General features: G+C 41.1%; 1 protein-coding gene across 1 annotated transcript in view; it reads left to right on the forward strand.

The window, feature by feature from the left end:
• Positions 1 to 14174, forward strand: part of SPTBN1 (spectrin beta, non-erythrocytic 1) — a 2377138-nt gene that overhangs the window by 1063545 nt on the left and 1299419 nt on the right. The window contains exon 5 of the mRNA XM_044055150.1: positions 6965 to 7056. Coding sequence (XP_043911085.1) covers positions 6965 to 7056 — 92 coding nt within the window. The remainder of the gene's footprint in view (positions 1 to 6964; positions 7057 to 14174) is intronic.

Here is a 14174-nt window from a genome sequence, read left to right on the forward strand (position 1 = left end):
CATTGCTAGTTGTCAGTTTTGTGCTAGATTTAACCGACGCACTATTAAGCGTCGGTATGATTTTGCATTAAGCTATTTTGGGTGAAGATTTAATTGTGCAATGTCATCAGATAGCCATCCAACTACCGGAGTTCACAAAAAACAAAAAGAAAAAGACAGGCAACCGATGTCCAAAACCGATGAAGCTTCTCCTAAGCAAGTCGCCGGTTCTCAGTGAGGCGCTTTCGCAGCCCCTGACGCCCGCTACTTTAGAGTTGCAGGCCGCTACTGACTCCCACGTGGAGTCGGCCAGGCCGCTGGAAACTCAAGGTATTGGAGCCTTGGAGATTATTCCCCTCTGATGGGTCCGGAGCCGCTGAGCAGGCATCGGCTTCTGAGGGTGTATTCAGTCCTCAACAATTATATATAAAACCGATTTCAAAGACAAAGACTAAAACACCTTTAAAGGCAAAGAAACAAGTTCACCAGCCACAAGGACAGGCCTCCATGCCCAAAAAACAGATGCTCAAAATGGCCGAAGACTTAATTACCTTGATCAGGGGTTCCCATCCCCCTCCTGATAAGAGGCCTAGGCAAGAGACAGACTATGAATCTTCTGATCAGGTTTCCATTTCTTTTGATTCCTCTTCTGATCAGGAATATTCTCTTCCCCACTATGAGGATTCTGATGCTGAAGAATCAATTCCTTCAGCTTCTCCTCCTAAGGACTACTCTTTTGGGGAAACCTTGCATACTATGAGGGAGCACTTCCACTGGGAGAGCAAAGATTTTTCAGAATCTAAGAAAAGGCTCAGAGACTTCCTTTTACTACCTCAACACAGGCCTCAGGCTATTCCACCTGTGTTGGACATTGTAGATGATGTGTTCTCGGAGTCTAGTCTGACCCCCTGACTCTTTACCTCCAGCTCCTGTTAAGCCGGACAGATACTACAGGGTCCCTGACTCTCATAAATTCCTTTTCAAAAACCATACTGTAGACCCAGAAACCATTTCTCAGGGTCCAAAAGGGTCAAGGCTTCAACTGCAATAAACCCTACCCCCTCTGACAGGAATTCTAGGGCACTGGATAGATGGGGAAAAAGATTTACACATCTGCTACTTTGGCTATAAGGGCCTTAAATTGCCAGTTTCATATGCTCAAATATCAGCGATATATCATGACATTGCTTAAACTGAAAATGATGGCATATTCTGATTGTGCAGAAAACAAAGAAATGCAGGATTTATTGCATGCAGCTGAACAAGTTGGAAAGCATACTTTGCTATGTGGGTTTGATTCTCTGGAGGCCTCCTGCAGGGCCGCTGTTACAGGTTCTGTCATTAGAAGGCATGCTTGGTTAAAGGAACAAACTCTGCCCGACCATGTTAAAGCAAAATTATTAGATGCTCCTTTACAACATGATACCTTGTTTGGTGTTAAGGCAGAAGAGGTGTTAAAGAAAATGGAGGACAAAGCTAAATCGATGCAAACGGTCAAGGATTTTTTACAGGTACAGCCAGCTAGATTTAGCAGACACTGGCCTACAAAGAATTGGGCCTTTCCAGTCTGTTAGACCTCAAAGGGGCAGATCCAGACGCCCTAGAGGCAGATCACAACCGCAAGGATCCTACAGGCCTAAGCAGTGGAGTTCTTCTACCTCCAAAGGTGAAGACAAAGCACAATCATACAGGAAACAGTCCCAATGACTTCCCCCTGCCTGCACCAAGCACTTAACTTCTGGCAGCACCCTTAGGGGAAAAACTAGCACTTTGTTCTCAAAACTGGCACATTATAACCCAGGACAAATGGGTTCTAGACATAGTGTCACAAGGCTGCAAGTTTCATATCCATACCCTGCCAAGGGCAAACGGTTGTCCCTGCCAAAAAATCAATGGGCAGAGGCTCAAAAACAAGTCGCAGCTCTCATGGACATGAGGGTTATTCAACAAGTGCCACAGCAAGAGCAGGGACAAGGATTTTACTCAAGACTGTTCTTGGTACCCAGAAAGGACAAAGTATGGAGACCAATACTGGACCTATCTATTCAAAACACTTTCCTGGATATACCAAAATTCAAGATGTTGACCTTACAACAGCTTCTGCCTATGCTGGGCAGCAAGGCTTGGCTCATGACTTTAGACCTAAAATAGGCATACCTGCATGTCCCAATCAGGTAATCATGCAGAAGATACCTCAGATTCAAGGCTGGCTCAAAGCATTACCAATTCTCTGCACTGCCCTTTGGCTTATCTACTGCGTCCAGGGTCTTCACAAAGTGCCTGGCACCAGTAATTGCTTACTGCAGACAGAGGAATACAAATATATCCTTACTTGGATGACTGCCTCATACAAGCAGAGAACAAGGACATTCTACTACAGCATCTGACGTTTTTGAAAAGACTTTTAACATGCTTAGGGTACACAGTCAACAAAAAGAAATCAAAACTAGTACCCTCTCAAGAGATAATATTCCTGGGTGCAAGCTTAAATACAACTGCCCAGATGGCTTATCTCACTCCAGACAAACAAAGGCAACTGACTACCTATTTCAAGGGAATGGCAACAAAGGCCCAGTTATCTGCAAGAAAAATTCTGCAGGCTTTGGGCTTCATGGCATCCTGCATCTTACTAATTCCATATGCAAGACTGCATATGAGGAAAATTCAATGGTACCTAAAAAGTGTCTGGACACAACATTGCCACAGTCTGGAAACAATGAGTACTCTAATTCCCCTGCCTGCAACAGGAATTTCGATGGTGGACAAAGGCTTGTCACCAAAACAAGGGACAGCCATTCTCACTACCCCAAGCCAGGCAGAGCCTATTGACGGATGCTTCAGATTATGCCTGGTGGGCACACATGGCAGGAAGAGGCATTCAGGGCACCTGAACCTCAAACCAAAAGCATCTACATATCAATCAAAAAGTGATGCTAGCTGTTCAAAATGCCCTGACAGCCTTCAAGGACCTACTTCATCCGGGACAACTACTGATAAAGACAGACAACACCACGGTCATGTGGTACCTAAACAAGCGGGGGGGGGGGGGCACTCATTCTTATCCCCTGTGCAGACAAGCCATGGCTTTGTGGGACACAGCATTGACTTACCAAGTTCATCTGCAGGCACAATTCCTGCCAGAAAAGGACAGTACTCTGGCAGACAAACTAAGCAGAAACCTCATGGATCCCCACAAGTGGCACCCGGATCCACAAGTCTTCAGCATGATAACAAAGAAATGGGGACGCACAGACATAGATCTATTTGCCTCTCCTCAAAACAATCAACTAAAAAGATTCTGCACAAGGACTTATCACAGACAAGCTTGGAAAGTGGACGCCTCATCTTTCAACTGGACAAACCTATCAGTATATGCCTTTCCTCCCCAAGGTACTCCTAAAGGTCAGGCAGGAGAAACCAAAAATGATTCTGATTGCCCTAGACTGGCCATGCCAGTACTGGTATCTGATCTTAAGGAATTTGTCCCAATGCCCAGCCTGGACCTTACCTCAAATACCTCCTCTACTGTCCCAAAAAAACAATCAGATTCTGCACAGCCAGCTCAGGACCCTAAACCTGGCAGCATGGCGAATAATGTAGCCATACAAACCACACCACTCAGTAAAGCTGTGATTTTATTTTATTTTATTTTTATTTTATTTTACATTTGTTGACCTGGCTAGTCTAGCTGGATACATGTCCATTTTCAGTAGAGGCCCGGGGAGAAAAGCTCCACAATAAAAATGGGTTAGTAAAATCAAGTATGTTATACATTGAAATAAGAAATATTATACAAAAGTAGGTGTTACAGAGAAAAAACTGGTTCATAAGTATTACTAGCAAAAATACTTTACAATAGTGAAAATAAGCAAGCATAAATATATATATTTTTTTCCCCCAGCATAGGATGGATGTCATTTTAGAAGCCAGAAGGCCTAGTACTAGAAAATCCTATGCTGGGAAATGGAAAAGATTTTGCGCTTGGAACCAAGCTCAAGGAACTGATACAGCTGTTCCAAATATTCCTCAGTTTTTACAATACTTAACTGAGATGCTGGACAAAGGCCTATCTTTTTCATCAATTAAAATCCATGCCTCTGCCATCTCGGCACATTACAATACAGAGCAATCACTCTTTTCTCATCCTTTATTAAGGCAGTACCTCAGAGGAGCCAAAAACTTAAGGCCTCCAAGGAGAACGTCAATACCTGCATGGGACCTCAATTCTGTCTTGGAAAAACTCACCTTACCTCCTTTTGAGCCAGCTGCTACTGCGGATATAAAGTTCTTATCTTGGAAAACAGCTCTGCTCCTAGCAATAACTTTTGCAAGACGAGTTTCAGAGCTACAGACTCTCATGGCTGTGGAACCCTTTATCATTTTTTTATCCAGACAGGGTCTCTCTGAGAACAAACCCTACATTTATGCCTAAGGTGGTATCCAGTGTAGCCCTTAACCAAACACTTCATTTTCCAACTTTTTATCCAAATCCACAGAACCAAGGGGGAGAAAATTCTGCATTCTTTGGACGTACACAGACAACTTAGATTCTACTTGGACAAAACTAAAGTTTTCAGAAAGACAGAACAATTACTAGTGGCATATGCCACAGCATCACAAGGAAAGGCCATCTCCAATCAGACTATTTCAAAATGGATAGGTCACTGCATTCGATTCTGCTACTCACAGCATGGCAAACCAGTGCCTAAGGGCATTAGGCCACATTCAACCAGAGCTGCAGCCACTTCTGCAGCCTTTCTCAGGGGAGTACTAACGAAAGACAGAGTTCAGTGCATACCTTTACAAAACATTACAATCTGCCTCTTTACTCCAGGGCAGGCTTTGCCACTGCAGTTCTGCAGGGCCTCATAGCCGCTCTTAATGCTGTTTAACTCCAGCCCCCCAACCATAGCTTTGGGACTCAACCCAAATGTAATGACTGCAACAGTGAAACACGAAGAACATAGTACAGTTGTGTACACTTACCATAAATGTAGATGTTTGAGTGTATTCACTGTTGCAGTCCAGGCCCCCCCCCCCCGCCATCCCCCTTATTTTTGCTGGAACTTATCTTTACTTCTCTAATCTATACAACCTGGGTGGTGTATTTGCTTATAGATGAAGGTAAAGCTTATTTTGGTATACGTATGTTTTATTTACATAATTTTAGCTTACCCCTTTGGGGGCACCTGACATCTAGGGTAAGAAAAACTGAATAAAATGGCGTCGGCTGCATCTTTTATACCCCTGATGACCTGACGTCAGGGAAGAGGCGACAGCAACCAACGCAGGACCCAAGACTTTGATATTCAGGCCGACTGAGGGCAACCTGCCAGCAGGATTACCCAAATGTAATGACTGCAACAGTGAATACACTCAACATCTACATTTATGGTAAGTGTACACAACTGTACTTTTGCTTTATTGCTAAGAAGTTTAGAACTTATTTTCTCATAAATTATAGCATTGGTTTATTTGGATAGGTCTGCATATTTTTTAAACTCCTTTAAAATTTTCACTTTTATACAATGACATAGGTGCACATATATTAATAGAAAATGAAACAAACCATACAGACATTTTCGTTATTAGCATTTTTAAGGTTCTTTTTATATTTCTCTCCCTGCTAATTAGCAGCCCTCCTGCGACTCGACCAGCCTAATCATTCCTTAATGTAATGAAAGCTGGTTGTGGAAGGCTGTCATCCATGCTGCCATTGGGGTGAGAGTTTGTTCTGGCCTGTAACCCCTGGTCCCTAGCATCAGCATGAGAGTCAAACAGTGGTTTTGTAGAGGACATATTAAGGCAGCAAGGAATAGAGTGCTTAAGAAAACTGCATGGATGAGGTGACAGAGAAAAACAGTAGTTCTATGCTTGCACAGGTTCCTTGTGAGACACTATCTGCTTATAACTGTGAGTACTTGCTTAGTGATGCAGTGTGGGATTGCTGAAGTGTAACAACTACAGCAGGGTGGGTTCTTTAAGGCAAATTAACCTTATATGGGTGTATTCACTGTGACCTTTAAGGGGTTAGTAGTTGGTGTCCACAAATCACTTGAATGGAATGGATGGAGTAGAGTGAGGATTTGCTCACAAAGAATGATGAAGTACTGATAATTTGTGGGTGAAGCTAGTTTTGTGGTGTTTACGAATGGGTAATTATGTTTAGACATGTACATTTAACACAACAGAGGTGAGACTCTGGAACTGCAATTTGTTTCTGAATGTCATTTCTGTAATTGGTTCAGAAATGGTTTAAACAAGGTACTAAGATTTGTTGATAGTACTGCCTTCTTCCAGGGATGCTCATGGTCTTTTGAAGGGAGATGTATCCAAGAAAAGGAGCAAGACACTGTGGTAGTAGAGGGAAGGCACAGTTGGAGCAGCAAAGTTTCTGCATCTTGCTAGTGACCACTAGAGCAGTACTGATATATATATATTTTTTGTTTCTTTTCCCCGCATGCCTTTTGACCATCAAGCCCTCCCCCCAGTCAGACATGCCCATTCGTTCTTCAATCTGCAGGGAATGCTTGCCCACTGATGAGTGTGAACGGTCTGAAGGTGGCTGCCATTTAGGCAGCCATGAAGGTACTTCATGTCCTTGCTGGCATCCTGGCTGTGAAGGCATTTTGTATGTGGCCAATATGCCAGTGGATGAGGCTGTGCTACCTGCATCACTGTGGGGGCCCACAGTGCCTTCCCTTTGCAAGTGTACACTCCCATGCAGTTGCTGTGAAGGCTACCACCAAACAGCGATTGGCTTGGTGAGATAAAAGTCTGCTCCTGGGATGTGGATTTGTATTGTGTTTTTGTTGTTTCTCTACTTCTGTTTGAGCAGTTCAGATGTCACTTGTGAAAGGGTTATCAGAATTTTGTTGGGAAAGCTGCTATATTTCCCTACCTCTTAACAGATGTGACGGTGACCTTTTTTTTTTTTTTTAACTGGCTGAAGCATTTGTAATGACATTATTATTTTTTTTTTTAGATCCAAGATATCAGTGTTGAAACTGAAGATAATAAAGAGAAGAAATCTGCAAAGGATGCCTTACTTTTGTGGTGCCAGATGAAAACAGCTGGGTAGGTTTGTAATAAAGTATAGGAAATGAAAACAGTTTTACTATAAGCATCCATAATACTCCTTGGATGTATGCTGTTGTATATGAAAATAATGACTGTAATATATAATTATAGCCAGTAGAAGTAAACACCAGAAATGTAGTGTATATGTATATGTGTGTGTGTATATATATATATATGTATATATATATGTATATATATATGTATATATATATGTATATATATATATCTATATATATATATATATATATATATATATATATATATATATATATATATGTATATATATATATAGCAAACCAGCAGGCCTTTCAGGACAAGAGTTAACACTGCAAGAATTTTGGTGTAAACTTGAAACTGAGGATATCAACCTTGGCATTCCAGGAAGAGCTTCCAGGTTGATGGCATTGTTCTTAATGTTCTCATTGATGTGCAGCAGTCTGTTCCTTCCCAGCCCAACAGCACATTTCTGAATCGTTGATTCTCCCTTCTGACGATGTACAAACTCTACCTTTTTTTCTTATATTTCTCCTTGTCTCATCTCTAAATCCACCAACCTTTCCTTTACTTCCTGTCCAATGCTTGTATGTTCATTAGACATTGGAATGTCTATTCAGTGCCTACTGTATTCGCTTATCATTTGTTTTGATGCATTTGGTGTCCCACCAAGCTTCACTTTTGAGTAGATTTTCAAATGCAGAAAAGGTGAGAGAAGCATGCAGAGGGAAGAGGAGTAGAAAGAAATATGTGAGTGACGCAAAGAGAAAAGGGACATAGGATGAATGAGAGGCACTACGTAAGGGGATGATGAGATAAGGAAGAATGAAATAGGGATAAAAGGGTGTGAGCGAGAGCTGCAGGATTCATGTAATGTGACTTCAGTGAGTGCAGCTACACTTTACTTGGGTGAAAAGGTGTTCCTTGAGCTGCTGTCTGAAATCCTAGTACTTCTCAACGTCTCGCATTGAGAAGAGGAAAAGGTGTCCCATAGTTTAGGTGCTAGATGGAGAATGCATGGTCAGAACAATAAAATTTACTTTTTGAAGTTAGTAGAGTGGGTTGAGATTGAGACATGCTTCTGAGGTTATATGTTGGGCTTTTGGTGAAAAGCTTGATTAAGAATCTGCTGCATCTAAAGGCATCCACTGCTAAAAGAAGAAAAATAAGTATTTTGCACTTCTGCTGTCTATTTTTACTGTATTTCATAAGAACATTGTAGTTGTTGCATTTATCGCACTTTAGTAGCGTTTCATAGCTGAACTGTTTCCACTGCGGCTAGATACCACTGTCCTGTATAACATTGTGTCTGCTAGTTTTACAGGACAGTGGTGTTTGGTTTCCCTGCACTTGAGCTCTAAAACCAGCATTTTTACATAAAGGGGGTTTTCTGACTGTACTCCTGTGGCAGAAGTTTTCTGTAGCCAACGTATTTGAATCGGGGGCTGATAACGGAAAGCTTATTGTGTGTTTTCCTGATTGATGTGTAGGCCTTGTTATAAAACTTGTTTTTCTGATTCTGTATAGGCCCAGTGTTTGTGCTAGGCTGCTGTCCACACAGCGATGGTTAGCAGTGTCATGTGTAGGTCCAGATGCTTTCAAGTTAAACTTTTCCTTAGAATAATTATCTCTGCAACCTTCCCCAGTACCCCCCTGCTGCTTTCGAAGCAATTGACTAGCGCGCATTGTAGCATCACCTTGTTGGATAGTTGCAGTTCACCCTGAGTAAAGCACCCATTCTTCATCTGTGTGCTATCATCCAAGAGAGCCTGCAGGATTTTTTGCAGGGGGGGTGCAAACCCTGAGCACCACCCCAACTTCACCTCTTCAAAGCACCCCCCATCCCGCCCCCTTCACCACCACCCCACACACACACACACACACACACACACACACACAGCCATTCCAGTATCCCATTACGTGGCTATTTCTCCACAATTGCCATAAACACTGTTCAAAACTCTGTGTGCATACTGTTTTATGCTTTACTTCTACAATGATTACAGATAATTATTTTTAATTTACAACTTTTATTTCATATTTTAGGGCCTCAGGGCCAATAGCCTAGTAACCTCCTATTTTATAGCGCAAACACGGATAGGCATTTGCTAAACTTAAACAAAGCAATAGTCTTACAATGAAAACAGACTTAGCATTAAAATTCCTCTACCTTTAAAACTCGCATTCACTGAAACAGCATTGAAACCCACATTCAAAGAAAATGCATCTGGCCAGTGGCAGGTTAAGTTTACCTTTGGACTGTTTTCAAATCATAGTCTCCTTGCACACATTTCAGAACCATGCATAACTGCTTTGATTCACCTTCCTGATTGTATTAATTATAATATATAATAATTGAATTATATCCCTTGTTAATACAGCACCACTTGGAGTGTGTTTTATAGTTTTGAACATTTTTTCCAGTAAGCAATGAAACAAAACATATGAATCAGTAATGACAAATTGCCCATTTCAGAACACTTCAACCATAAAAGGCCACTTAAACATATATCCTTACAATCCACCAATATCAGTCAATATGCACAATCTCTGCAGAAGTAAGTCATCTGAATAATTTCACATTAAAGAGATCTGAAACTAATGGAGAGGTTGTTGCTAGAAAACAGCTTTATATTTCAGTGTTTCATCTACAAATTAAGTACCTGCTGCCCTTAAACAATAAATTGCCTATGTTACATTTAAAAAAAATGCTAAGCTTGTATATTGCAATAGGAATAAGTGGCAAGCGGAAACACAGGTTCATAGTTACTAGGCATCTCATCCAAAGGAGGACATATTTAGGATTGCAGCACTCCCTTAAAATACAAATCTACATGAACTGGGAGTAGAACCCATCGCCCTCTACATCAAGATGCAAGTATGCTACCTGCTGTGCTGCTAAGACTGCTTTGAAATTCTGCACCACACTAGTGATACCATTGGCTAAGCAAAACATTTGCACATTTTAAACAGACTTAGAATGAGCAGTAGTAAACTTCTCTTCCCTTGAAGCTCACAATTCCTTGAAAATAAATTCCACCTGCTAACTCTGAATAGGGCATTTCACTCTCTCACACACACATACCTCGGCCTCTGTGAAAATCTGTACAGTTTAGAGGTATGACACACACATACATCCCCTGACCTCCTTAGAAAGTGGATAGAACAATATTGTTTGCATTAGTGTGCATTTTCTGAGGATATGAAGTCTAAAACTCAACTTCAGTCTTCAATGATTTGCCAGAAAAAATACAAATTTATGAGAAACAATCTGAAAATATGAGGCAAAAAATCTGGATTACTACTCCTCTGTGCAGATAACCTGCCTGCATTCTTCCCTTCTTTGTTTGCCCATTCAAGAGTCCCAGGTAACAGTTAAAACAGGTAACAGATAAATAATCTATAACGCTGGATAAACTCTACTATACCAATATTTGGCTTACTAGTTTGACTGAATCCTGTAAAATCAAAATTTCAAATCATTAACACATAACCATGTCTTTTCATACTCATTAACAGATAACTAACTCTTTCCTGATCACTCTCTGTGAAATTGACTATACTATTCTGTAACTGAATGCACATTACTATAGCAATAACCCACGCCTGGGTGTGGGTAATGCTGGATTTCCCCACGGTTGGCGTGGTTTGGTCCCGAGGGCGAAGCCCGAGGGACCAAACAAAGCCAACCGTGGGTAAATACAGCATTACCCACACCCAGAAGTGGGTTATTGCTATTATACCATGACATTATTTAAGAAAAGAAACTATTATTTTTCTTAAATAATGGCATAGTATAATGCCTGTTTACTGCCCTTCCGCAGATGTCTGGCATCCGGCAGTTCTGATGTACTGCGTGCATCAGAGCTGTGGGCAAAAGCAACGGAGAAAGCAAGATCTCCGTTGCTTTTTTTTTTACTGTTTTCGCTATGTTAAATGGGTTTAACATAGCGAGACAGTTTTAAAATAAGCAACGGAGATGTCCGTTGCTTATTTTAAAACTGTCTCGCTATGTTAAATCCATTTAACATAGCGAAACAGTAAAAAAAGCAACGGAGATCTTGCTTTCTCCGTTGCTTTTTTTTTAAAACCTGTCTCGCTATGTATAAAAATTAAATCTCTCTCTCCGAAGAAGAATTTCAGGTCTCATTTTTCACATCATCTGGGAGGTTCTAAAAATGCTGCCAGTCAAACCTCCTCAAACCTCAATCATACACATGGCTGTAAACAATGAAACCTGTAAGACAGAAGAAATGAAATCATTTAAAGCAGACTTTTGCTCACAAGAAGAAATTGCAGACTACATGTTCTCCTCATACTTTTACAGTAATAAAGTTTAACATACAAGCCTCACAATTCAAAAATTCTGAAAATCAAAGTTGCTGAAATATGTACTTTTCTCCCCATGGTTATCAGTAATCTTCCCACCCATGTCAAAAAATGTCTGATTGGGATTAACCAAATGTTTAGCAGCAGTAGGATTAAGTAAAGCTATAGCTTCTGAGTCAGGTTTGGGATGAGTGTATAAAAACTTAAAAGATTCAGGAACTTTATATTTGGTAAGCCTTTTTAGGGGGCAACAGGCTGACTATCAGGAAAATTGCAGCCACTGGCGCACACATCCTCCAAAGCAGACAGAACTGGAGGTATGGGTGAAATTTCTGGTAATTGTAACAAAGCATAATATTTTCTGAGGGACTGAGAAACCTCAGTGTTCTCTTACTGAAAACAATAGCACATTCTGGAAATAGTGTCAGAGATAGAGAAACCCCTCAGGGAGAATCAGAAACTGAGCTGTCCTCTGACTCAGAATCAGAAATCTAAGGAGAAAGACCATGCATCTGTCCCTTCATCTGGCTGTCCAGATTCAGAATCTTGAATCTCTTCAGGAAAAGAGGCATCCTTCTTTCTTTTACCAGACCCATTATAAGAAGGGTCAGTAACCTGAATTAAACCCTGAACCAGATCCAGTAAACTACTCCTATCAACAGAAGTTTGAGGAGGGGTCATTACATGTTTAGTTTCTGTTTCTTTTTCGCAGGAAAAATGGTGCCAATAGTGTAATTAATAACAGCAGCAGGTTCTGCAGGGATGAGCACAACATTCTTAAGCAGGAAAGTCTCCTCTGTTCTTTGTCGCAGGACCAACAAGAGTAGCTCTCCCTTGGTCACTGACGAGACTCCAGCCACAGCAGGGAATGTTGCTAACCCCCAGTCCATAGTGGCTGTAAGTGCTACACCATAGGGATTCATAGTAAAAGATGAGTGGTCTGAGGAACCACCTTTAGGTATAGCAGAGTCACCAACTTGTGACTGAGGCAAATTGGTAGGCTGCTGTGGTGAAAAAGGCTGTTTAATTAGCTTTTTCTTTTTGTGTCTGGAAGAAGCACTGATTTTGGGACTGGTAGTTTGTTTCATGGTTAGCCGAAAGTGCTGCCTCTTTCCTAAGAAATCCAAGCAGTATAAGCTGGTAAAAATTTGAAGTAATTAAAAATCACTTTTATCTCGCAAAAACAGTAGAAAGCACTTCAAAACATATTGCCAGCCTCAGAAAGTAAAATAAACACATGTTCTCCACAGAAACATTTTCAGCTACTTTAAACAACTTTCTGACAGGAAAAAAGTGCGTTGCCATTTAAAATCACAGTTAAGTCTCATGGCAGCCCATTAAAACACAGACTCTAGCTTAAAAATAGCTTTCCTAAGCAGGAAAGTACAGTAAAACGGTACATTTGTTATGTGGAAGGTTTTTCTCCAAAAGGGAACTTGACTACCCAGCAAAGGAACAGCACAAGCAGACTGTCAAGTTTCAAAAACCCATAAAGGTACATTATAATCAACAGTAGGAAAGCTCTGAAGGGTTTGGCACTTAAACCTGTCTTTTTAATCTGCTCAAGCTAATGGTTTTGGCTCGTGAGAGGTGCCCTGAAGGTTTGGAAGCTGGCCAACTGCTATATCCTATGCAGGGTTTAACCCATGTAGCTAAGACTACTGTGGCAGTAATCAGTGTGATGGAATATATATATATGTATACCAACTCTGGGGTTGCACAACAACGGTGAGAAAGGCAAATCCCCAGACCCCAATGTAAAGTGATGTGGCATGCAAAGCAAGTGGCAGGCTGAAAAACGAGGGAAAAAAACATTTGCTCTTTCGAGTGTTCACTGTTGCAATCTGCAGCCCTTCTGTAATACATTACCCTTGACACTCTGTGCAGGATCTCTTGATTCTACCTTTGGCTTCCTCATTCAGGCTTCCCTTCTCTTCAGACACATTTCCCATTTGTTTGAAGCCATTAACGTATTCCACTGTTTTCCCTTCTTCCTCAATGTTCAGCTTCTCCAGATTTCCCCCATTTGCTGCCATGACCACTGTCTTCTGTACTTTGGTTCTTCCCACTTGCCTTCAGTTTTGCATTCTAGTCCTTTGTTACATACTTGGTTTTCCTTTTCATGGTCTTGTTGTAATACCATGCCATCTGCATATACCAGCTTTGTTAATATGAACTGATATTCTTCAGTCTTACTTTCTACTGATCTGTATATTACTTTTTCAGTCTCTCTGTCTCTCCCCAGCACTTTAAATGCAGTGTGGTAAAAGTTTGATACCTCTTCTGTTTTCTGTTTGCAGTTGTGAATGGCACGTTTTTTCTTGTACACTGGCACTAGAATGCTTATTTTCCAGTCTTCTAGGATTCATGCCTTCCTTTCCATGCTGCGAGGAGTACTCTCTGGATCCATTTCTCTCCAAATGCACCTGACATCTTAATCATGTCTGCTGTGACTTTGTCTGAACATGCTACTTTCCCTGCCTACATTTTCCGTAGTCCTTACATCTTTTAAGGTAGGTTCTGCTTTCTCTTTCATTGTACACTGTGCATAGGGTAGTACAAATTGTGTGGAGTTTTTTTCATTCTGAAGATTTTTGAATTACTTCTGTTTGCCTTTTCTGGCCACGAGACTAGTAAGCAGACTGCTGCTGGCATCCCTTGTGAATGTCTGAGGACTCTTTTGTATTTCTGTTGCCTTGCAACCTGATTTTCTTTGTGCCATCTTTCTAGTCATTGTACAGAAAGTGATAAGAGCTTCTCTCATATGTTGTTGTTTGCCATTGCGAACTCTC

Source organism: Protopterus annectens, chromosome 1.part2 (assembly GCF_019279795.1).
Source record: "Protopterus annectens isolate FY-2018-M chromosome 1.part2, PAN1.0, whole genome shotgun sequence".
NCBI classification, from domain to species: Eukaryota; Metazoa; Chordata; order Ceratodontiformes; family Protopteridae; genus Protopterus; species Protopterus annectens.